A 25,012-nucleotide genomic window follows, 5' to 3' on the forward strand; every position below is an offset into this window, starting at 1 on the left:
CCCCCAGAACTTTGGAACTTCATCTCTGAGCAACTGTAGGATCCTGAGAAACTGGTAGAATATTTGGGGAAGGCGTGCTGTGGCCCTGCTAACCCTAAAGAGGCACAAATCACTGCAGCGTGCCAGGGTCTGGCCCACACCTGCTGAGCTGTGTTCAGCACTCTTCAGCATCCTCAAGGGGAAGAGAGCCGGATCTGCTGGCAGTGCTGCAGCCTCTCCAACTCCTGGGACAAACCCTGCAGCAGCTCCAATTCCTGATTGGAGGTCCGGCGGTTGCAAATACATATACATCTATGTTGGTACCTAGCATATATATCTGCGCCTGCATATATTATACATATGTGAATATATACCATATATATTATATATGCATGTATATATATGTATATGCCATACATATTATCCTTTTCTTTTTCTCTGTCTATGTAAGTCACTTCATCTCAACCCACAGATTCGACCTTGTTGTTTTGTGGGTTTGTTTTTTTTTTTTAAGCTTTCTCCCATTTTCCACTGGGGAAGGGGGACAGTGAGCAAACAACCGCGTGGTGCTGAGCCACCTTCCATGTTAAACCACAGCACTGCCCTGAGTCCATAACAGATCACCTCGGGACTCTGAAACTGTCCCTGTCACTCAGTGAAGAGCAGCGGAAGATCTCGAGGTCTTCTCAGGGAGCAGCTCCTGAGGTACATTCCTTACACCATTCCTTTGGAAGAGGCCTCCAGTTCTCTGGTCCTGCTCTGAAGAGCCCCTCTTGTTATGGCGCTGCAGCAAGGAGACCAGCTCCGACACAGCGCTTCATATTGCCGCCTACTGACTGCAGCCCCGGAGTGCTGCTATAGAGACAACAGGGCTGTGGTGAGACACACAAGACCTTCAGGTCTGCACAAATGCAAGGACTTGACAGCAGTGTGGCAGCGTAAAGAGAGCAGGAATGAAAAGAGCATGTTGTACTGCTGTGCGTGGCTGTACCTCCCCCAGATCCAGATCCAGGCAAGGCAGGAAGAGTGAAGAGCAAAGGAAACGTACTTTTTCCAAGCATTTTTTACTCTCTTTAATCTATTCATGGAATCTGGTTCCATATTTGCATGAGCTCTTGCTGTGAGAAAATAGAAAGTAGATAGGAAAGAAGAAGGGGAATAGATTGCAACTTTTTTTTCAGATTTCTGTATCACACTTACACACAAAAGCAAACAAACAAAAAAAAACCAAACATACATAAAATATGAAAAACCATCACTGGGAATCACGTGAGGAAGATGGGCACTTTATTGAAGGTGGAATAGTGCACATATTGCAACAGTTTGCGGAGGGCATGCTTGATCTCCTTGTTCCTCATGCTGTAGATAATAGGGTTCAGTGTTGGAGGAACCACAGAGTACAGAAGTGCAACTGTCAGATCTATGAATGGGGAGGAGATAGAGGGGGGCTTCACGTAGGCAAAAAAGCCTGTGCTGACAAACAGAGAGACCACGGCCAGGTGAGGGAGGCACGTGGAGAAGGCTTTGTGCCGCCCCTGCTCAGAGGGCATCCTCAGCACGGCCCTGAAGATCTGCACATAGGACACAACAATGAAGACAAAACACCCAAGACATGCACAGACACTAAAAAGGAGTAACCCAACTTCCCTGAGATAGGATTCTGAGCAGGAGAGCTTGAGGATCTGGGGGATTTCACAGAAGAACTGATCCACAGCATTGCCTTGGCACAGAGGCAGGGAAAATGTATTGGCAGTGTGCAGCAGGGAATAGAGAAGCACAGTGCCCCAGGCTGCTGCTGCCATGGTGGCACAAGCTCTGCTGCCCAGCAGGGTCCCGTAGTGCAGGGGCTTGCAGATGGCAACGTAGCGGTCATAGGACATGATGGTGAGAATGCAGTACTCTGCTGAGATGAAGAAGACAAAGAAAAAGACCTGTGCAGCACATCCTGCGTAGGAGATGGCCCTGGTGTGCCAGAGGGCATTGGCCATGGCTTTGGGGAGAGTGGTGGAGATGCAGCCCAGGTCGAGGAGGGCGAGGTTGAGGAGGAAGAAGTACATGGGGCTGTGCAGGCGGTGGTCGCAGGCTACGGCTGTGCTGATGAGGCCGTTGCCCAGGAGGGCAGCCAGGTAGATGCCCAGCAAGAGCCAGAAGTGCAGGAGCTGCAGCTGCCGCGTGTCTGCCAACGCCAGGAGGAGGAACTCGCTGATGGAGCTGCTGTTGGGCATCCGCGGTTCCTGGGCATGGAGTCCTATTCAGGGTGCAGAAGATAATGACAAGACAACGCAATTCTCAGAATCACTCATCCCACTGTACTCTAACATGTTTTCATTCTCTTAGTACAATATTCCTTTATTACCATAACTTGAATTTATTTTCATGAAGTTCCGCATTCCAGAAGCAGAAGAACCTTATGGAGCTTTTGCCTTCCTTTCATTTCCTAATCTTATCCCATCTCCCTGGATATTTTCATCTGCTTTCATGTCTCATCTCTTTACCCCAACTGCTCTTAGAGCCCACAGTGCCAACCTCTGTGTCCTTCAATTTCTGTTGGATAATGCTGCCTGTTTGTAGGATAAGTGTGTTATTCATGTCTGCAGAAAACAGCAATCATTTCAACTGGTTCCATTCTTCGAGAAATGAGAGGCTGAAAGCACATTCTTTGTGACTGTATACAAAAGAAGTGATTGATTAAAGTACAATTCAGTAGGTTCTGAGATATGTTCAAAGTTGACAGCCGATTTTAGATTTATGCCTCCAGTCCATTTCCCTTCCCTCAGAATAGGAAAGGGAAAATCTCAGCCTTTTTCCTCCTCTTGCAAAGTGCTCTTGGAAACACCTTGTGGTGCAGTGTAGCTGTGAGCCCCCTGCCCCAGGCAGCAGCTGTGGCAGCAGAAGGCCCCTGCCCTGCCCTGCCGGGGGGCTCCTTCCCCCCACACGTCTCCCCGCAGCGCCCTGGGCAGCTCCCCGGGCAGGCTGAGTGCTGAGCCTGGCAGGCGGCAGAGTCCCTGCCCCGGCACACAGCCACTGGGGCACAGCAGGGACCCTGCTCTGCACCACAGCCCTTGGCACCCGGCTGCACCCCCGGCTGCACAGCCTGCAGCCGTCCTGGGACACGCAGCCCTCAGGGCTGTGCTCTGACACTACAGCATGGAAGACCTCATCTGGAGCATGTTTTTCTCCACAGTAAGGAAACATGTTGTGTCTTCAGCCTGATCTGCTCTGGGTTGTTTTCAAACTTAGTGATCCCTCCAGGAAAAGTGGCTGCACTGCCTGTAGCCAGAGATTTACCTTGTGAAGAGCTGAGAGCAATATTCCTCCTCCAGTGTGCTCACAGCCTGCTCACACTCCTTTCTCTTCTATCCTCGTGCCACCTGCAGATCTTTCCCCCAGCCCTGCTGAGCTGTGCAGTAGAGCTGCTCCTGTGCACAGCTGTCTCTCTGCAGCACTGCCCACTTGTAGGAGCTCCCTGTGTCCCAGAAGTCTGGTCCAGCTCAGCAGCAGAGGATGTCATTTTTATCCTTCCCACTCATCTCCCCTGAGATGTCCCTGGGGCTCATTTTGACTGTACTTTGAAATCTGCTGCATTAACCACCAAATGACAGTGACCAATTCCAGACACATGGTTAGTCCTACCAGCAAGTGTTTGCTGTAACAAAAAGGGCACACAGAGAAGGACAGGGAGGGGTGGACTTCCCCTGGGCATGGCAGTAATCCAGCTGAGGCAGTGTAGACATATCATCCCTATATGGAAACCCTGGGGCTGAAATGAGCTTGAGCTCCCCACGGGCCCACAGGAGCTGGGGTTCCTCTGGTTCAGTTCAGGTGTGCAGAAGGAGGTGCCTGCATATGAGCTCCTGCTCTGAGTCCTTGGTCCTTCAGCGGGGAGTCAGTTGCTCACACACAGACCCTGGGTGGTGACCAAGGTGCCTGGGGTGCTCCTGGATGTGTGCTGGTCCTTGTAAGCTGTGTGGGAAATCCCTGAGATAGACACCTCCCTCCTGAGCAACAGCTGAAGGCCAGAGAGGGGATAGAGGTAGATTTTGTATCTATTATTTTCTTTGAGGATTTTGTATCTTTTTATTTTTTATTTTTTTTTTTCTGAAAAGGACTACATTTTCCAGAACGATGATAGCAGGACACAGATGCCTTCAGGTACAGAGACACAGACAGTGGTGCCAGTGACAATGCCCTGTGTCTAATATCCAGTGCCCACTGCTGCTCTACCCTGCTGTGTATTTCATGTCCCTCATCCTCCAGGTGTCTCCAGCGCTCCTAAATCAATGGCCATGCAGAAGGGCATGTTTTCAGCAGGCCATCTGGACACACGCTCTTCCCACTGCTCTCCACATTTCCCCATCCCTTGCTCTTTGTTCACTCAGATACCTCCCAACTCTCTGCCTGATCTGTGACCTTCAGAGAGATTATTGGAACCTGCTCCATCTCTCCAAAGTCTGATGGACTCTCTTGTCCACTCCTTTACTGTGATTATATCTATCCCGTCCTATCTCTGTCTAACTCATTTCTTGTACAAATATTCCTTGTGAAAGACAAACCTCAGTAGATGCAGCTTGGACAAGGCATGCAGTTGCATTCAATTCATTCAATTACATCATGTTTCTTTCTGTTTGTTGGCAAAAAAAAAAAGGAACTCTTTCATTGCCCACATGCAGCTGGTTCTCTGAGGAAAGCCAGTGGGAGTTGGTGCAAAGGAGGTTTAACAGTGAGCGGGTGACTCCAGAGGAGAAGAGTGATGTGAGGAAAAGTGATGCCAGTCCCATGGGGCCAATGGGAGTAAAAATGGGGTGGGGAAGTTGAGGAGGATATTTGTCCACAACAGTGACAGAGCAAAGTTCATTCAGGGACATCCTGGATCAGTATCAACTTCAAAGTGCTGCTTTAAATTCTTGTTTATACACAACTATCAATAAATGAACGAATAAATAGACTTCTTAAATGCCCATCAGTCTCGTCCTCTTTAAGCTTTCTCCAGATACCTCACCAGTTAGCTGTACAAGTTCTGAACAGCTGAAGAAGATGACAGGAAGGCACAAGGCACAGGAGGGCTCCTTAGGCTCTAATGGGCCTCAGGGGGCATTTGCTGCTGCTGAGTCCATCAACGACCACTGAAGAGAGAAGATGGCATGAAGGGCTCAAGAAGACCAAGTCAGAAGGAACAGAGAAGTTTCTTGGAATATTAATGGGCTCCACTGAGGGCTACTAACAAGGAATCTTCCCCAGGGACTTGTTAGAGCAGATAATTGGCAGCCATGGTTACAGGCAGGCAAAGGCTCTGGGATGGTGGCTGTGATGCCGAGAAAAGCCTCCTTTGTCTTATGAAGCAGAAAGGCCAAGCCCTGATCCCCAGACCCTTGGCAGGGAGATCCTGTCCCTCATGCTGGCTCAGGGCCCTTTCAGGGGCAGTGGGATGCAGGTCTGTGTGGGGTCAAATGAAAGACAAGGGGACAGCAGATCCCGGGCTCTGCATGGGGTGCAAGGATGCCATGAGGCCCAAGTCCCATGTGGGCAGTGTGTCTCATCCCAGGCTGTGGGATGTGAGAAGGGCCCAGTCTGAACAAATAGTCAGTGACAATAAAACTTGGAACTTCAGATCTCTGAGGCCTAGCTGGACGCTCCATTTCCTCACTGGGAGTGTTTGGTTCTGGGGATGCCATGTTTGATGCTCACACACATGCAGAGCTCCTGACTGACTGCAACACCACTGTGCTCATATCAGCTGTGATATAATGCAGTGGTGCTGTACTCACTGAGCTTTTCTCCCCTTAACAGCACAATGACTCTGACATCACTGTAATGCTGACCACTGCCACAACTCTGTAATTCTGACATCACTGCTCACTACACCACCGAGACAACACAATGACTCAGGTGTCAGTAAGCTCGCATCCACTGCGACAGCATAGTGACTCCAACATCATCATGCTTGCACCCACTATCATAGAATCCTAGAATATCCTGTGCTGGAAAGGACACGCAAGGATTATCAAGTCCAACTTCTGGCTCCATGCAACCACCCAAATAGCTGACCATATCATCGAGAGTGTTGTCTGAATGCTTCTTGAACTCCTGCAATCTTGGTGCTGTAACTCCTTTCCTTGGGGTCCTCGTCCAGTGCTCTCCTTTGGACACACTCCCATAGTTTTATGTCCTTTATGTTGTGTGATGCCCAGAAGTGCACCCAGTGCTCCAGGTGAGGCTGCAGCAGTGCAGAGCAGAGAGGGACAATCCCTTCCCTCACCCAGCTGGCAATGCCGTGTTCATTGCACTCAATGGGACAGTTGGCCTCCCTGGCTGCCTGAGCACACTGCTGACTCACGTTCAATTTGATGTTGACCGGGACCCCCAAATCCCTGATAGCAAGACAGCGTCCCATTCCCAGTCTCTGCGTATGTTCAGAGTTGACCCTCCCCAGGTGCAGAATCTGGCACTTGTTCTTGTCATACATCATGTGGTTGGATGTTGTCTAGATCTCTTTCTTGTCCACATTTCTATGCTAGTCCTCTGAACCCTCAGTGGAAGCAACAGCTCCACCTAAGTTAGCATTGTCAGCAAACTTGCTCAGAACATCCTCTGGTCCTACTTGCAAGTCACTGATGAAAACTTTAAGGAGAAGTGGCCCTAAATGGAGCCCTGGGGAACCCTGCTAGTGACCATCCCCCTGCCTGATGGAACACGCGTACTGTAATCCTTTGGGCCCGTCTCATTGGCCACATGCTCACCCATCACATTATGTTTATGTCTAATGGTTTTGCAGGAAATTTTATCCTGAAGGAAACTGTGAGGAACAGTATTTAAATTTCTAATGAAATCCTAATACGTAACATCATTTGGCTTCCTTTTGTCAATTAGATGGGTGACTTCTTACTGAAAGGACATCAAGTTAAATAGGACCTTCCCTTCATTAAACTCGTGTTGGCTGTGACCAATGACAGAATTGACCTTCAGGTGTTTTTCAGTGATTCCCAGTAACATTTTCTCCATAATTTTACCAAGAACTGGAGTGTGAATGTCACATCCGTAACTGCTGATTTCATCTTTCTTCCTCTTCTTTCAAACTGGAACAACGTCTGCGAGATTCCTCTGAAATGGGAACTGGCATGACCCTAGGCTTCTTCTGATGCCATTCAAATGAGAGCCCAGAGCAAAATAAGGTGTCATCAGTGAAAGAATGTAGACGTGCCAAAGATTTGGTAATGCATTTGGTAATGCCTTGAACTCCAGAGTATGCCACAGATGGGGCAGAGAGGAAGATGTGGCTCTTCTGTTGTGAGCTCATCCATTTGGTCAGTAGAATAACACGACATGCTCCATGGGGACAGGTGCAAAAGGCACACTGGGTGCCCTAAGCACAGGGCTGTGGTGGCATTTAGGATGGCCAAGAATTCCTCCCTTCTGGCCCTCAGCTGATGCTCAGGAAGGAGGTGTCTATCTCAGAGATTTTCCACCACACTTTATAAGCAACAGCACACAACTAGGATCTCCCCAGGCACCTCGGACACCCCTGAGTGTGTCTGTGTGAGCAATGCAGTCCCTGTTGAATGAAGATCAACCATTCAGATGAGAGGTTCACACACAGACATCTGAACTTTGTGTACATCTGAACTCAGCTAAGAGGACATATGGCTCCCATGGACCTCTGGGGAACTGATCCCATTTCAGTCCCGGGGTTTCCAACAGCAGATGACATGTCTTAACCTTAGGGTTGGGATGAGATTGTGTGACAGTAATAGGACAAAGGGAAATGGCTTTAACGTACAGAGGGGAGATTTAGTTCAGCCTTTAAGAAACACGTTGCCCAAAGAAGTTTTGTGTGCCACATCAGTGGAGGCATTCAAGGTCAGAATGGATGGGATCCTGGGCAGCCTGATCCAGTGGTTGGCAGCCTGCTCATGGTTGGGACTTGAAACCAGGTGCATTTTGAAAGCCCCACAAACATTAGCCTAATCATTGAATGATTCTGTAATGTTATGCCTGCACTACCTCAGCGCTATCACTGCCCAGAACAGGAGGAGTCAACCCCTCCCTGTCCTTATCTGTGTGACTTTTTTCATACTGGTCATGAGCAGAGGTTTCCTGATTGGGCATTTGCTTTCATTGTGGTCAAATTTCTTTTAGTTGGAACATCCATGCTTTTGGAATCCTGTGGACGTGTTGATTAATGGATCTGACATTGAAGTGCGTTCTGCAGTGATGACCCTGCTGCCTTGCAGGAGCTGTCAGCTCAGGAGGGCCATGGATATCTCCAGGGAGAGTTGTGGGGAGAAGGAAATCACCTCCTCTGCTGCTGATCTGGGCTGGGCTCCTGGGACACAGAGAGCTCCTACAAGTGGGCAGTGCTGCAGAGAGACAGCTGTGCCCAGGAGCAGCTCTTCTGCAAAGCACAGCAGGGCTGGGGACATGATCTGAAGGTTATGGGGTGGAGAGAAGGGTGAGAGTTTACAGGCTTTGTGGAGAGTGACCAAGCTGTGAGCTCACTCGAGGCTCACCACTCATTGACCTTGACTAGGTAAGTTGCTTGCTGCAGGCAATGAATCTGATTTTCCTAGAGAGCTCTCTAAACTTGGGACATCCCTTAGCAGATCAGGCTACAGACGCTTGGTGTTTCTTTATTGTGGAAAAAGACCTGCTCCAGATGGGGGCTTCCATGCTGCAGCATCAGAGCACAGCCCTGAGGGCTGCGTGTCCCAGGACGGCTGCAGGCTGTGCAGCTGGGGGTGCAGCCAGATGCCCAGGGCTGTGGTGCAGAGCAGGGTCCCTGCTGTGCCCCAGGGGCTGTGTGCCGGGGCAGGGACTCTGCCGCCTGCCAGGCTCAGCGCTCAGCCTGCCCGGGGAGCTGCCCAGGGCGCTGCAGGGAGACGTGTGGGGGGAAGGAGCCCCCCGGCAGGGCAGGGCAGGGGCCTTCTGCTGCCACAGCTGCTGCCTGGGGCAGGGGGATCACAGCTACGCTGCACCCCCGAGTGTTTCCAAGAGCACTTTGCAAGAGGAGAGACAAGGCAGGGATTTTCCTTTTCTTATTCTTAGGGAAGGAAAAAGGATTGGAGGCTGAAATCTGAAAAGAGGCTGTCAACTTTGAACACACCTCTGAGACTCCTGAATTTTACTTCACTCTGTCACTTGTTGTGTATACAGTGACAGAGAATTTGCTTTCAGCCACTCCATTCTCGAAGGACAGAAGCAGTTGAAATGATTGCCGTTTTCTGCTGATATGAATAATGCCCTTATCCTGCAAACAGGCAGATTTCTCTAACAAATTCAAGTGCACAAACGTTGGGTTGTGGTCTCTAAGAGCAGTTGGGGTAAACATGAGATACATGGAAACAAAATAGCCAGGAAGATGGGATAAGATTAGAAAATGATTAGGAAGGCAAAAGCTCCATAAGCTTCTTCTGCTTATGGATTGCTGAGCTTCATGAAATTAAATTTCCAAGTAATTGAGCTAATGAACACTGTCCTTAAAGAAATAAAAGGTTTTATAGCATAGCAGGAGGTGTCACTCTGAGAATGGCCTTGTCTTGTCATTATGTTGTGCACCCTGAACAGGACTCCATGCCAGGAACCACGGATGCCCAACAGCAGCTCCATCAGCGAGTTCCTCCTCCTGGCGTTGGCAGACACGCAGCAGCTGCAGCTCCTGCACTTCTGGCTCTTGCTGGGCATCTACCTGGCTGCCCTCCTGGGCAACGGCCTCATCAGCACAGCCGTAGCCTGCGACCACCGCCTGCACACCCCCATGTACTTCTTCCTCCTCAACCTCGCCCTCCTCGACCTGGGCTGCATCTCCACCACTCTCCCCAAAGCCATGGCCAATGCCCTCTGGCACACCAGGGCCATCTCCTACACAGGATGTGCTGCACAGGTCTTCTTTTTATTATTCTTACTTTCTGCAGAGACTTTCCTTCTCACCATCATGTCCTATGACCGCTACGTTGCCATCTGCAAGCCCCTGCACTATGGGACCTTGATGAACAGCAGAGCTTGTGCCACCATGGCAGCAGCTGCCTGGGGCACTGGCGTTCTCTATTCCTTGATGCACACTGCCAATACATTTTCTATCCCACTCTGCCAAGGCAATGCTGTGGATCAGTTCTTCTGTGAAATCCCCCAGATCCTCAAGCTCTCCTGCTCAGAATCAGACTACCTCAGCGAAGCTGGGATTATTGATTTTAGCCTTTCTTTTATTTTTGGGTGTTTTGTTTTCATTCTTTTCTCCTATGTGCAGATCTTCAGGGCTGTGCTGAGGATGCCCTCTGAGCAGGGACGGCACAAAGCCTTCTCCACGTGCCTCCCCCACATGTCTGTGGTCTCCCTCTTTGTGAGCACTGGCATGTTTGCCTACCTGAAGCCCCGCTCCATCTCCTCCCCTTCCCTGGACCTGGTGGTGGCAGTTCTGTACTCGGTGGTACCTCCCACAGTGAATCCTCTCATCTACAGCATGAGGAACCAGGAGCTCAGGGATGCCCTGAGGAAACTATGGGAAATCCCCAGCCATATCAGAAAATATTAAAACAGTATTTTGTTAAATGTTGTGTTTGTTATTCCCTAAAACTTGCATTTTGTTTTAAATAGAGTTATTCTAAACCTTCTCGTTAATTATTTATTTTGACCCAGTCATCTCATGTACCTACAGAACTGCGCTTACCATGTGCATAAGAACAATGAAGAGGACAGCAGAAATTCATTTCTCTCAGCTCACTTTTCTTCCCTTCTCCTCCAGAGCTGGAAGAGAAACCCCCTTATGCAGGAGGGTTTCAGGGGCCAAGAGCCCAGCTGCCAAATGGAGCAGCAGCCCAAGTTTCCTTGCAGGCTGCACCTCACTACTCAGTGGGCTTCTGCTCCTCACCGCCTTTGGGTCACGGTTGCTGCATTCCTGGGGCCGTGGCAATGGGCAAGGGCAAGGTGTGGTCTTTTGAGTGCTGCTCTCTTTCCGCTTCCATGCCTTCCTACTGTACCTCTACACTCCTGGTAGCCCTTGGGTCTCATATGAATTGACAGCAGTCCTGTTGTCTGTACAGTGGCATCCAGAGGCATCCAGTGGCAGTGCGGTAGCAGGCAGGAACAGGGAATGTGCACCAATGTGTCAGAGTTTGTCTCCCTGCTACCACCACCATAACACAAGGGGCTGCTTGTTGTAGGCTAGCAACACAACACAGGTTTCTCGTGCGAAAGATTCTCCTTTATTCTCCCAAGCAAGCTTTTTATAGTCTAACACATGTATTCAGTACATTTCTACTAAGAATCCATGGGCTAGAATTCAAGCAAGTTTCATAACAAATCTTCATAACAGCAGCGACCTTATCTCACGCTTAAATGCAAAACGTCCTGTTACTCAGCCCTTCTTTCTTTTTCCCAGAGCCTCATTATCATCAAGTCAGCAGTCAAAGAGGTCAAACTGACCTCTCCATCCCCCACAGCTGCTCAGGGCAGAGACAGAATCCTGGAGGTTGCTTCCAAAGCTGGTGTCAGCCATGCAGCCAAGGAGTTGCTCCCTCCTGTTTTGTTTCCGGAGGTTCTCCACAGATTGGAGGACACAGACTGAGAGTCCCAGGCTGATCTGTAAGTGACCAACTGCTGGACCTAGAGCTCCATTCTTGGTGACACTTATCATAGAATCATTAAGTCATGGAATGTGTTAGGTTGGAAGGAACCTAACATATCCCTTCTAACTGCCCTGCCATGGTCAAGTTGCCACCCACTAGATCAGGTTGTCCAGGGCCAGATCCAGCCTGGCCTTGAGTACCTCCTTGTTGTCCAGCATCTCTGGGCAACTTGTTCCAGTGCTTTACCACCCTCTGAGCAAAGAATTTTCTCCTAATATGTAATCTAAATGTTTCCTCTTTTAGTAGAAACTGTTCCCCCTTGTCCTACCATATTCATACTGTGCAGAAAGTTGATTTCCTTCCTGCCTATGAGCTCTTTTTAAATACTGGAAGGCCGCAGTGGGGTTTCCCCAGAGTCCTCTCTTCTCCTAGCTGAACAAGCACAGCTGCCTCAGCCTGTCTTCATAGGAGAAGCTCTCCGTCCTTCTGATCATCTTGGTGGATCTCCTCTCAGATGGACTCCAACAGCTCCACATCCTTCTTGTGTTGGGAGCCCCAGGCCTCGATGCAGTAATCCATATGGGGTGTGATGGGGTCGGAGCAGGTGGGACAAACAACTCCCTCACCGTGCTGGCCAGCCCCCTTGGTTGCAGCACAGGATGCTGTTGGTCTTTGGGGCTGCAAGCACACACTGCTTTCTTATGTCCAGCGTTTTGTCCATCAGGGCCCCCAAATCCTGCTCCGCAGAGATGCTCTCAGTGAGTTATTTTCCCAGCCTGTGCACATATCTGGGATTGCCCCAACCCATGTTCAACACCTTGCATTTGGGCTTGTTGAATCTCATCAGGTTCACATTCGCCCACTTTTCAAGTTTCTTCGGGTCCCTCTGGATGACATCTGTTCCTTCTGTTGTATCAGTTGCACCCCTCAGCTTGGTGTCATCATCAGACTTGTTGAGGGTACACTCCATCCCACTGTCTATTTCACTCATAAAGATGATAAAGATCACCAGTCCCAAGATGAACCTCTGGGAACACCATTCACCACAGGCCTCCACCTGTGCACAGGGCTGCAGAATTGCATTTCCAAGAGTGGCACAACAAGTGTTTTGAATACCTACAGGGAAGGTAACCCTCTGGGCAGCCACTTCTGCTTATCAGCAGCATACAGTAAAGAAATATTTTCTTAAGCTTGGATGAAATTTTGCATGTTTCATCTGGAACCAATTGCGCTTCGCTAACATACCCAGCTCCTTTTCCTCCTTGCAGCTGGCCAGCCACACTGCCCCAGGCCTCTAGCAATGCACGGGTTATCATGACCAAAGTGTAGGACTCAGCACTTTGTCTTGCTAAAGCTCATCCCGCTGTCATCAGCCATTGGATCAGTAAGGATATTAAACAGGGCAGGTCCCAGCGCTTATCCCTGAGGAACACCACTCGTGACTGGCCACCAGCAGGATCTAACTCCATTCACCACCACCCCCTGGGCCTGGCCATCCAGCCAGTTCTTTACCCAGAAAAGAGAACACCTGTCCAAGCCATGGGCTGCCAGCTTCTCCAGGCGAGTGCTGTGGGAGACAGAATCAAAGGCTTTGACAAAGTCTAGGTAGATCACATCCACAGCTTTTCCCTTGTGCACCAGGCAGGTCACCTGGTCATAGTAGGAGCAGGGAGGTCAAGCAGGACCCGTCATTCATGAATGCATGTTGGCTGGGCCTGATCCCCTGGCTGTCCTGCACATGCCACGTGCTCACACTCAAGGTAATCTGCTCTGTCTTGTTTATTCCTTTGGATGAATACATTAGGTAAAGATGCTTCAGGAAGCACCCCAAATCAGAAGCATCATTGGGTTTAACCTGGCTCGATCTTGCATCCACACCATGGTTCTGGTGTTCAGAAGACAGCATTCTCACTGGTTATAGCTATTCAGAACACTTCCTCCATATTGTTGCTGAGATGCTTGGAGTCATTAATTGGTCCTCTGCATGTGAGTTAGCATCAAACATGACATCTCCAGAGTCAAACTCTTCCAGTGAGGCAATGGTGCCTCTGACTTGGATATGAAACTTCTGAACTTGAATGTTGCATGATGGTTGACTACCTGTTCATACTGGACATCCTCACAGCCTACAACAGCTGTGCATTACAACGTGATGCCAAGTGGGAGTGGTGCATGCAGCAAGCCATGGCAAGAGGGTCGTGCTATTCCAACAATCTAGGCATCATTTGCAGATCCAAGACAAAATGCAATCATGATGCTGTTGTCTTTCAGGAGCTGTTGGCCATGGAGACCCAGGAAATTCTCAGGGAACGTGAGTGGGGCAGAAAAAAATCACATCCTCTGTAAAGACTCTGTATTCCCCTTGTGCGACCGTCCAGTTGTGGAAGCCATTTAACCATGTCCCTGTGGTCCAAACAAGAGCTCAGGCCTGCAACTGGGCCATGGCTTTCCTGAAGGCCAGGTGTTGCATTTGTTGCTGCACATGAGTGTGCTGGACAGCCCAGAGAACTGGCATGATACTTGGCTGCTTCTGACACCATTTACATGTGAGCCAATAGAAAACAGAGGTTTCATCAGTTGAAGCTGCCTGAGGCACCTTGGTCATCACCCAGGGTCTGTGTGTGAGCGACTGATCCCCGCAGAAAAACCAAGGACGCAGAGCAGGAGCTCACATGCAGGCAACTCCTTGTGCACACCAGAACTGAACCAGAGGAATCCCAGCTCCTGTGGGTCCGTGGGGAGCTGAATCCTATTTCAGCTGCAGGCTTTTCATTTAGGGATGAAATGCCTGCACTGCCTCAGCTGGATCACTGCCCTGCCCAGGGGAAGTCCACCCCTCCTTGTCCTTCTCTGTGTGCACTTTTGGTTACAGCAAACATTCTCTGGTAGGAATAACTGTATGTCTGTAATTTATCACTGTCCACTGGACATTTGGTGGTTAATGCAGCAGATTTCCAAGTACAGTCACAATGCTGTTGTCTTTCAGGAGCTGTTGGCCATGGAGACCCAGGGACATCTCAGGGGAGATGAGTGGGAAGGATGAAAATGACATCCTCTACTGCTGAGCTGGGCTGGGCTACTGGGACACAGGGAGCTCATACAAGTGGGCAGCACTATAGAGCTATGCCCAGGAGCAGCTCCTCTGTACAGCACAAAAGGGCAAGGGACATGATGTGCAGGTGACATGAGGATATAACAAAAAGGACGGAGAGATTACAGGATGTGTACAGTGTGAGCAGGCTGTGAGCTCACCGGAGGAGCATTGCTTTCATCTTTTAAGAAGGTAAGTTTCTTGCTGCAGGCAATGCAGCTCATTTTCCTGAAGGTATCACTGACTTTGGGACATCTCATTGCAGATCAGGCTGCAAACATTCTGTGTTTCTTTTTCACGGAAAAAGACCCAGTCCACATGCAGGTACCCATTCCTGTGGTGCAGAGCAGGTGCACAGATCCCTGCTGTGCCCCAGGGGCTGTGTGCCGGGGCAGGGACTCTGCCGCCTGCCAGGCTCAGCACTCAGCCTGCCCGGGGAGCTGCCCAGGGCGCTGCGGGGAGATGTGTGGGGGGAAGGAGCCCCCCGGCAGGGCAGGGCAGGGGCCTTTTGCTGCCACAGCTGCTGCCTGGGGCAGGGGACTCACAGCTACACTGAACCCTACAATGTTTCCAAGAGCACTTTGCAAGGGGAGAGACAAGGCAGGGATTTTCTATTTACTGTTCTTAAGGAAGGGGAAGGAGTTGGAGGCAGAAATCTGAAGGGAGCTGTCAAGTATGATCACAGCTCTGAGACTCCTGAATTGCACCTCCCTCAATCTGCTGTTATATGAGCAATCTCCTCATGTGCTCTCAGCCTCTCCTCTCCCAAAGGACAGCACCAGCTGAGTTATTCGTCCTTTTGTTTTTCTGCACACATGAACATGGAACTACCCTGCAAACAGGCAGCATTCCCTAAGAGAAATTTAAGTGCACAGAGGTAGGGATGGGCGCCCTGAGTGCAGACATGGTAAAGACATGAGACATGGAAACAGCTCCTATGAGGAAAATATCCAGGAGTCTGGGATATGATTAGGAAATGAGAGGAAGGCTAAAGCTCCTTCAGCTTCTACTTCTTATAGAATCATGAACCTCGTGAAGTTAAACTGAAGTGATGGAGCAAAATGAACACTGTGCTTAAAGAAAGAAAGACTTTATAGAATGGTGGGATGAGTATCACTGAGAATGTTCTTGTCTTGTCATTATCTCCTGCACCCTGAACAGGACTCCATGCCCAGGAACCACAGATGCCCAACAGCAGCTCCATCAGTGAGTTCCTCCTCCTGGCGTTGGCAGACACGCGGCAGCTGCAGCTCCTGCACTTCTGGCTCTTGCTGGGCATCTACCTGGCTGCCCTCCTGGGCAACGGCCTCATCAGCACAGCCGTAGCCTGCGACCACCGCCTGCACACCCCCATGTACTTCTTCCTCCTCAACCTCGCCCTCCTCGACCTGGGCTGCATCTCCACCACTCTCCCCAAAGCCATGGCCAATGCCCTCTGGCACACCAGGGCCATCTCCTACGCAGGATGTGCCACACAGGTCTTTTTCTTTTCATTTTTGTTTTCAACAGAATATTATCTTCTCACCATCATGTCTTATGACCGCTACGTTGCCATCTGCAAGCCCCTGCACTACGGGACCCTGCTGGGCAGCAGAGCTTGTGCCACCATGGCAGCAGCTGCCTGGGGCACTGGGGTCCTTAATTCCGTGCTGCACACTGCCAATACATTTTCCCTGCCTCTGTGCCATGGCAATGCTGTGGATCAGTTCTTCTGTGAAATCCCCCAGATCCTCAAGCTCTCCTGCTCACAGTTCTACCTCAAGGAAATTTCACTTCTTGTATTTAGTATATCTTTAGCATCTGGGTGTTTTGCTTTCATTCTTTTCTCCTATGTGCATGTTTTCAGGGCTGTGCTGAGGATGCCCTCTGATCAGGGACGGCACAAAGCCTTCTCCACATGCCTCCCTCACCTGGCTGTGGTCTCCCTCTTTGTCAGCACTGCCACATTTGCCAATCTGAAGCCCCCATCACTTTCCTCCCCATTCCTGGACCTGGTGGTGGCAGTGTTATACACGGTGGTGCCTCCAGTCATGAACCCCATCATCTACAGCATGAGGAACCACGAGATCAAGCAAGCTCTCAGGACACTCTTTGGAGATACATTGCTTCGGCACCACTAAAATGGAAAAGCTCGGACTGCCTTTATTTCATCTTTTTTGCCCTCACTCCCTCTTTGTTGTTCCTATGGTAGTTTTAATTCCAATAAAGCAATACTGTTCATCACATTTCTTCTTTGTTTTCTACCTTTGTCTTCTGTCTGGCAATCCTAATGGACAAAACTAACCCGGCTCTTTGAATCAATAAAGAAATCATCAGAATATCATTGATCTCAGCTCCCACCTCCTCTGGATCCCAGAGAGCAGCCCTGCACACAGGAGGGGTGCAGGAACCAAGAGCCCAACTGCCACACGGAGCTGCAGCCCTGCTGTCTGTGGGGCTGCCCCTCACTGCCCGGTGGCCGCTCCCTCTCTGCTGCCTTTCGGTTGTGCTGCTGCTGCTTCCCTGGAGCCACGGCCATGGGCAGCAGCAGGACAGGGTCTTTTCAGTGCTGCTCTCTTTGCAGCACCACGCTGTTCTCCTTTCTCCTTGCAGTTGTGTCAGCCCTCAGGTCCTGCGTTACGTAGCAGACCATGGAGAAACACTTTTCCTGAGGTGTGCCTGGAATTGTCTCAAAGCCTTGGCAGAGCATTGCCATGTCAACAGACTGAAGGCTGTAGACATGGCGGAGGAGAGTCCTGTGAAAAATGAGATGGCCTTGCTCTGTTCACTGTGTTCCCATTGTGCTGTAAGAAGCCCTTACTGCAAACTTGTTTTTGATGGATTCGTGTATTGCCTGCTCACTCACAGCCCTGGATGGCACACCTGTACATCTATGTGAGAAACACGCTCAAGATCAACAGTTTCTAATCAGGCCAAGATTTCTGTGAAGAAAAGTTTATTCATTAGTGCAGTAATGGGCGCACACCCCCTACTGACAAGGGAGAAATTGCACAACTAGTCAGTGAAATCCATCCCATTGTATACCCTGGGTCCGACGCAGGTAAAGCCTCTCCTGGGACTCATTGGTAGAGTGTCTCAGGCTCACAACCTTCCAACGCTGTTGCTACCTGACATTTCCATACAGTGTCTGTTACCAACCCTTTGTTTTTAGGTGTGTTCTGTACTTTGTATGGCGCTAGGAGGACAATATTATCAACAGTCTGTCCGCTAGTTCTGTCCTGTACTGGACTCTCTCCTGCCCTATAGAATTACCTTACCTAGTATTGCCTGTGCCAATTCTACCCAGGTCCAAACGCCCCAGTCTCAACCTTGCTCTGTTCAGCAGCTTTCTTTGTGATTGGAAATTTCCACTGCAAAAACACCATCTACCTCTCACATGGTTTTACTCACCCTTTACTTCATGACACTTTACACCGGGTTTATTCACACCTTACTTCAGGATGTACTCACACTTTATTCCAGGTTTACTCGGACCTTGATTCAAGTTTATTCCAGGTTTACTCCATGTTTACTCTTATTTTTCTCTTGGTTTTACTCACTCCATACTCCAGGTGTACTCTCACCTTGCTTCATGTTTTATTCGCACTTTACTCCGGAATTACTCACACTTTACTACAGGTTTACACACACTTCCGTGATTAGTCACACTTTTCTCTGTATTTTTCTCACTCTTTTCTCTGGGTTACTCAAACTCACACTTTGGGTTCATTCATGCATTACTCAAGCTTTCTTCTTAGCTTTTTCCAGGTATTACACACACTGCTCACCGGGTGTACCCACACGCTGTTCCAGGTGTACTCACAACTTCTTTCAGGTTTTACTCACACTTTACTCTGGGTTTACTCACACTTTACGCATGCTTTACTTTGACTTTTCTATGGGTTTTATGCACAAATTGTGCTGGGTGTAATCACACTCTATTTGAGATGTACTCACACCTTACTCTGGGTTTTACTCATGCTTCACTGAAGATTTACTCACACGTTCTAGAAGGTTTACTCACACTTTATGTTTACTCACACTTCCCTCCGGGTTTACTCACACTTTACTTCAGGTTTACTTATACTTTGCAGAGTGTTTACTCACACTTTACTCTAGGTCTACTTAGTGTTTTACTCTCCCTCTACTCCAGCTTTACTCACATTTTACTCCAGGTTTACCCAAACTTTATTTCCAATTTTACTCAAACATTATTTTTGGTTTCTTCACACTTTACTCTGGGTTTACTCTTTCTTTTCTCTGGGTTCACTCACATTTTACTCTTGTTTTTTTTTTGTTTTTTTTTTTTTTTCCTACTGCTTATTTAGGTTCTTACTCACACTTGACTCCAGGTTCACTCAGACTTGACTCCAGTTTTACACAGTTTATTCTGTGGGTGCCCATACATTACTCAGCATTTTACTTGACAATTACTCCATGTTTTACTCACACTTTACTCATGTTTTACTCACACATTACTCTAGGTTTACTCTTACGTTTCTCCTGGTTTTGCTAACACTTTATACTGGGTTTGCACACACGTTACTCTGGGTTTGGTCACTACTATACTTTGGGTGTACTCACACTTTACTGTGTATTTTACACAGACTGTATTCCACGTTTATTACCACTTTACTCAATGTTTACTACCACTTTACTTCTAGATTACTCATGCTTTTCTTCAGGTTTACTCAGCGATTACTGTGGGTTTTTTCACAGATTACTCCGAGTTTACTCTTTTCTCCTGCATTTACTCACTCTCTACTTAGGATTTACTCACATGTTGCATTGGTATTATACAAACTTTTCTCTGGCTTTTACTCACCGTTTACTACAGGTTTATTCACTCTTTACTTCCAGCTTACTCACAATTTATTCTGGGTTTTTACTCACACTTTACTCCAGGTTTACTCTCTCTTTACTAAGGGTTTACTCACACTTTACACCACACTTTTGTCCAGATTTACACACACTTGAGTCCACATTTTATCACAGTCCGTGTCTTCCCACACTTAACTCCAAGTCTCCCCACACTTTACTCCCGATCTACACACACTTTGCCACATTTAGACATACTCTACACCGGGTGTACTTATACCTTTCTCTGGGTTTTACTCACACTTTAGTCTGAGTTTACTCTCACCTTGCTTTGGGTTTATGCACACTTCAACAGACTTTACTCATACTCTTCTAAGGGTGTACTCACAGCTTAGTCTGGGTCTTACTCACACTTCACTTCAGGTCTACACACACAGTTCACTCTTGGTTTAGTCACACACTGCACCAGGTGTGCTCAGACTTTACTCTGAGTTTATTCACACTTTTCTCTGGGTTTACTCACACTTTACTCTGAGTTTATTCACACTTTTCTACAGCATTTACTCACCCTTTATTTCAGGTTTACTTGACCTTGCTAAGCCAGGTTCTCGCTGCCGATAACAGATGTTCTTCTACAGACAATTAGCGCAGACAGCGGGTTTCCCATTTTTCCAAATAACATTGTTATCTATCTGTAGTGGAATTCCAGGGTCACAGCCTGAACCAATGGGTGGGCTACATGGGTGTGTGGGTGCCTGGAGCAGGGGGGATGGTTTGGAGCCACTCCTTCTGCCTCTGCAATACTTCCTGTGCAGTCTGTCTCTGTGCGGGTCCCCCTTTTGCCCCTGCCCTGCTCTCCAGCGACGTGATGTTACAAACAGGGGAGGGTCACATTCTTCAGCTTGTCCCTCTCTCCACACTGTTACCAGGAGGGGCGAGTCAATTCCTTTCTGATATCTTTTCCTCCAGTGCCTGTTTCTCAAATACAGGCTCTGTCATTGCCTTCACTTGTTCTACAGTATCCTATCTCTGGCATGCAAGGTAGCAGGCTCGGACCGTAAACACACAAATTAACAAAGAAGCAGTGGGTTATTGAATGGAGTTCTGAACAATGAGACGACCAACCAGAGCCAGCCAAGTGTCCTCCATCCTGACCCAAGCCCAAGAAAATAACATGATTACCTTCATCAGAAAGACCACCGAGAGATATGCATGTGTAAAAGAGCATGTGTAAAAGACTTGGGCTGGACGGAGAGGAGAGGAGGGGGAATGTCAATAATTTTAGGGACTCATAGTAATAAACCAGCCTTTTCTTGGACATCTAACGTGTATGTTTGCAGCTTGCTCTTTAAGTATGTGTCTTTCTTCCTTTCCGGTACGCAGGTTAGGAGACATTATCCCCTCGGCATCCAGCATGTGTGCAGTGCTGATTAAGCCCACCTGTGTTATAACTACTCTGTGGTTACAGAGTTTAATTTCATCACATCAGTTCCGTCCCTCAGTTCAGCACTCATCAGCCCTCCTCGAGAGCGCCCGGTCCCATCACCTTCCCGTCAAGCCAAAGAGATCACTGCACTGCCGGTCCCGAAATGGGACCTTGGGAGAAGAACCCTTCTGCATAGTGAGGGGAGGCTGCAGGCCCGAGTCCTAGACCTCAGCCCCGGACCGCTTCCCCACCATGCTCCAATCACTTCCCACATGGCCTCAGCACACACAGCACGGCTCCTTGGGGTGGAATGGGAAGCGGCAGCCGGCAGGGCCCCCCAGAGCTGCCCTAGTGCTGAGCAATGGGCCACGAGGCAGGGATAGATATGTTGAGGAGAGGTCACTTGTGCAAGCAGAACTCAGCACCGTGTAGCAAGCATGTGTCTGAGATGCTGTTTGAGAGATTACTTCTCTCTCTGGAGGTGACAGACCTGCAGCAGGAACATGGCTGACAAAGAGCCTTGGAAATCATTCTTTCTGTAGTAGCCAATAGGACAGCCTTGAATTCAGGGCCGAGCTCTGTGCATTTAGGAATGCAGCTCATGGTCATTCCCATGTCTCTGGTAAGCCAGCAGAAGGCACCAGCTGGGCAGGCTGACTGAGAGATCCCTTCTGCCTGAGAAGCTGATTGCCTGCATTCAGGAAGAGGCCTTGGGTTCTTGTTTTCACATCCCTTGACCATTAGCATATGATGGACACATAACTTGGACATGTCTACTTGAAAGGTCAGCATCAGGCTTGTGACTTGAAAGGTCATGGTGAGATTTCATCTGTGTGATGTGCTGGCAGGCCAAGAGAAGCTGATGGGTTGGTACACTGCCTGGAGGGTAGATTGTGAGATGATGGCACTTTCCATCTACTGGGACTGGTGGAAGACATTTGATACGGCCCTGTATGAGACCCTTCTCTCTGAAGAGAGAGGGATGAGGCATGAATGGATGGATGGACCACTCACTGTATGTGGAATTGGATGGATGGTCACAGCCCGAGTTGTGGTCAACAGCTCAGTGGCTGTGTGGATACAGTGGTATTTTTCAGGGGTCTGCAGCTGGTACTGGTGCTATTTAATCTCTTTGTTGCTGACTTGGACAGCACTGTTGAGTGCACCTCCAGCACGTTTGTGGGTGACACCAATTTCTGTGATGTGGTCAACACAATAAAGAGAAGGGATGACACCCAGACGGACAGTGACAAGATACAGAGGTGGGTCTGTGAGAACCTCGTCAAGATCAAGAAGGCCATGTGCAAAGATATTCCATGGGTCAGAGCAATCCCAAGCAGAAATGCAAGCAGAGTGGAGAATGCATTTAGAGCAGTCCAGAGGAGAAACACTGAGGGTGTTAGTTGACGAAAAACTCAACACAAATCAGCAGTGTGCAGTTGCAGCCCAGAAAAACAACCACAGCCTGGGCTGCATCAAATGAAGTGTCCGCCCTTCAAATCCATCTCACACATCTCTCCACAGAGATAAGGATGTGATGGGGGACCATGCCAAAGGCCTTTCAGAAGTCCAGGTAGATTTTTGTACTGGTCTGTGACACAAAATTTAATGAAGCTTTGGGAAAATACTGATTTCCCATTTAGATATTGAAAATGTTGAGCTAAACAAAATCCAGTAAATCTCAGGACTAAGGTTGTGTTACGGAAAAATTCATCTTGTTACTGCACACACAAATAGATTGTTTATTAGATTGTTTCTTTGCTTACAGCTGGCACCTGGTAGATAAGTGTGTTTCTGTAACTTAGCAGTCTTCACTTCGGTATCCAGAGAGCTCCTGTCGGAATGGTCTGGAGTTCAGCAATGACCAAAGCATTCAGAAGTGAATCATTACCCGAGCTGCAGTGACACAACAGACTGGGTGTGACAGCAAGAACAGAAATAACTAACTGCTACACAGGGGTAATTTAGGATGTTATTGTTAAGTATTAGGAAAGGAGGTTAGGAGGTGAGACAACAAAGATGAAATGCAAGGATAGTGAATCACTTCAATTACAGTAATCAGAAATAAAATAAATATGGAATAAGAGGGATGTGAAATCTTAACTGACTCTGAGCAGATTTCTGTGTTGGAAATCTATTAAAATATACAAAATATTAGTCAAATGTGTTGTGGGTTAGGTGTAGTTTCAATTAATATACTAAGGTGAAAGAGACGCTGAATTCAGTAGCTGTTCCCAAGTGTGCAGAAAAACCTGCATTTGATGCGCAGCCATTAACACACACAATTTACTGTCAGTGGGTACTACACAAAGAAAGAATAAAGTGCCTTTTGCCTCAGCCCAGGAATTCGTTAACTGTGTTTTCTCCCCCATCCTGTTGAGGAGGGGCAGTGACAGAGCAGCATAGGGAACACCTGGGAGCCGGGCAAGGTGAGCACAGTGCAGCTGGGTGCTGAGTTCCAGGGTGCTTTTGGGGTCCCAGCCTTGCTGAACGGTGTCTTTGTGTGCTTTCCTCTCTGCAGGACAGCCCAGCCCCACCACCCCACAGGCAGTTAGACTAGAAGGTTTTAGGACAAGCACAAACTAAAGTAATGTATTAGTCCTTCGGCTAATAAACTGATGCCTCTCACTAATCCAGCCTATATAATCTCCACGGTGCCTGCTGGCATCTCATTTGCCTGCAGATACAAAGATGGAACACAGAGGCTGTGGGAGTCAGCACTGACCCAGGATCATACAGGCTCCAGGAGAAAGAGAGCAGGGTAATGTCTCAGGAGTAGTGGTAGGAAGCCAAACATGTCTAAGACCGTGATCACTAATGATAATTACAGACATGCACATGTATATGAATAGAAAACTAAAACGTATCTATTAACATAAATAAAGAAAAATTATTAAGAGTAAAAAACGCAATACAGGGCTGTTATGGGACAGACTGTGAGTCATTTGCAGAGACAGATGAGAAGTTTATCCCTGCTGAAATGTGACCAGGGCATCATTTTCCTCACTGCATCCCTGAGCTCCTGGTTCCTCATGCTGTAGATGAGCGGATTCAGTGTTGGAGGAACCACTGAGTACAGAAAAGCCATCATCAGATCCAAGGATGGGGAGGAAAGAGAGGGGGGCCTTAGATTGGCAAAAAAGCCAGTGCTGAGAAACAGGGAGACCACGGCCAGGTGAGGGAGGCACGTGGAGAAGGCTTTGTGCCGTCCCTGCTCAGAGGGCATCCTCAGCACGGCCCTGAAGATCTGCACATAGGACACAACAATGAAAACAAAACACCCACAGGCTAAACAGACACTAAAAAGGAGTAGCCCAACTTCCCTGAGATAAGATTCTGAGCAGGAGAGCTTGAGGATCTGGGGGATTTCACAGAAGAACTGATTGATGGCATTGCTTTGGCACAGAGGCAGGGAAAACGTATTGGCAGTGTGCAGCAGGGAATTAAGGACTCCAGTACTCCAGGCAGCTGCTGCCATGGTGGCACAAGCTCTGCTGCCCAGAAGGGTCCCGTAGTGCAGGGGCTTGCAGATGGCAACGTAGCGGTCATAGGACATGATGGTGAGAAGGGAGTATTCCGCAGTGATGAAGAAGAGAAAGAAAAAGACCTGTGCAGCACATCCTGCGTAGGAGATGGCCCTGGTGTGCCAGAGGGCGTTGGCCATGGCTTTGGGGAGAGTGGTGGAGATGCAGCCCAGGTCGAGGAGGGCGAGGTTGAGGAGGAAGAAGTACATGGGGGTGTGCAGGCGGTGGTCGCAGGCTACGGCTGTGCTGATGAGGCCGTTGCCCAGGAGGGCAGCCAGGTAGATGCCCAGCAAGAGCCAGAAGTGCAGGAGCTGCAGCTGCCGCGTGTCTGCCAACGCCAGGAGGAGGAACTCGCTGATGGAGCTGCTGTTGGGCATCTGCAGTCCCTGGGCATGGAGTCCTGTTCAGAGTGCAGAAGATAATGACAAGTCAAGACTATTCTCAGAGAAACTCCTCCCGTCATGCTATAAATTTTTTTCCTTCACTTTGGAAAGTGGGCACCCGGCTGCACCCAAACGGCACAGCCTGCATCCGTCCTGGGACACGCAGCCCTCAGGGCTGTGCTCTGACAATGAAGCACCAAAGCCCTCAGCTGGAGTAGAAGTCTTTTTCCAGAGTAAGAAAATATGAAGTACCTTCA

General features: G+C 48.8%; 4 protein-coding genes across 4 annotated transcripts; 2 read left to right on the forward strand and 2 right to left on the reverse strand.

The window, feature by feature from the left end:
- Positions 1-1,244: 1,244 nt before the first annotated feature.
- On the reverse strand, positions 1,245-2,204 carry LOC121108042 (olfactory receptor 14A16-like). The gene has a single exon (XM_040654705.1). It carries the CDS (start codon positions 2,202-2,204, stop codon positions 1,245-1,247), a length of 960 nt encoding a protein of 319 aa, XP_040510639.1.
- Positions 2,205-9,559: 7,355 nt separating this feature from the next.
- On the forward strand, positions 9,560-10,501 carry LOC121108043 (olfactory receptor 14J1-like). The gene has a single exon (XM_040654706.1). It carries the CDS (start codon positions 9,560-9,562, stop codon positions 10,499-10,501), a length of 942 nt encoding a protein of 313 aa, XP_040510640.1.
- A 5,689-nt stretch (positions 10,502-16,190) lies between these two features.
- LOC100858885 (olfactory receptor 14J1-like) lies at positions 16,191-16,745 on the forward strand (the record flags this gene model as incomplete). The annotated part of the gene is made up of 1 exon (XM_015272897.3): positions 16,191-16,745. A coding segment is annotated over one exon (555 nt), but the record flags the coding sequence as incomplete, so codon positions are not given.
- A 6,944-nt stretch (positions 16,746-23,689) lies between these two features.
- Positions 23,690-24,749, reverse strand: LOC121107957 (olfactory receptor 14J1-like). The gene has a single exon (XM_040654563.1). The coding sequence runs from the start codon at positions 24,747-24,749 to the stop codon at positions 23,790-23,792; it is 960 nt and encodes a 319-aa protein (XP_040510497.1). The 3' UTR covers positions 23,690-23,789.
- Positions 24,750-25,012: the final 263 nt, after the last annotated feature.

The sequence above is a fragment of the Gallus gallus genome, chromosome 33 (genome assembly GCF_016699485.2).
Source record: "Gallus gallus isolate bGalGal1 chromosome 33, bGalGal1.mat.broiler.GRCg7b, whole genome shotgun sequence".
Classification (NCBI taxonomy): domain Eukaryota; kingdom Metazoa; phylum Chordata; class Aves; order Galliformes; family Phasianidae; genus Gallus; species Gallus gallus.

Coding starts and splice junctions, on each gene's coding strand:
- LOC121107957 (XM_040654563.1), bottom strand. CDS start 24,749: ATGCCCAACAGCAGCTCCATCAGCGAGTTCCTCCTCCTGGCGTTGGCA.
- LOC121108042 (XM_040654705.1), bottom strand. CDS start 2,204: ATGCCCAACAGCAGCTCCATCAGCGAGTTCCTCCTCCTGGCGTTGGCA.
- LOC121108043 (XM_040654706.1), top strand. CDS start 9,560: ATGCCCAACAGCAGCTCCATCAGCGAGTTCCTCCTCCTGGCGTTGGCA.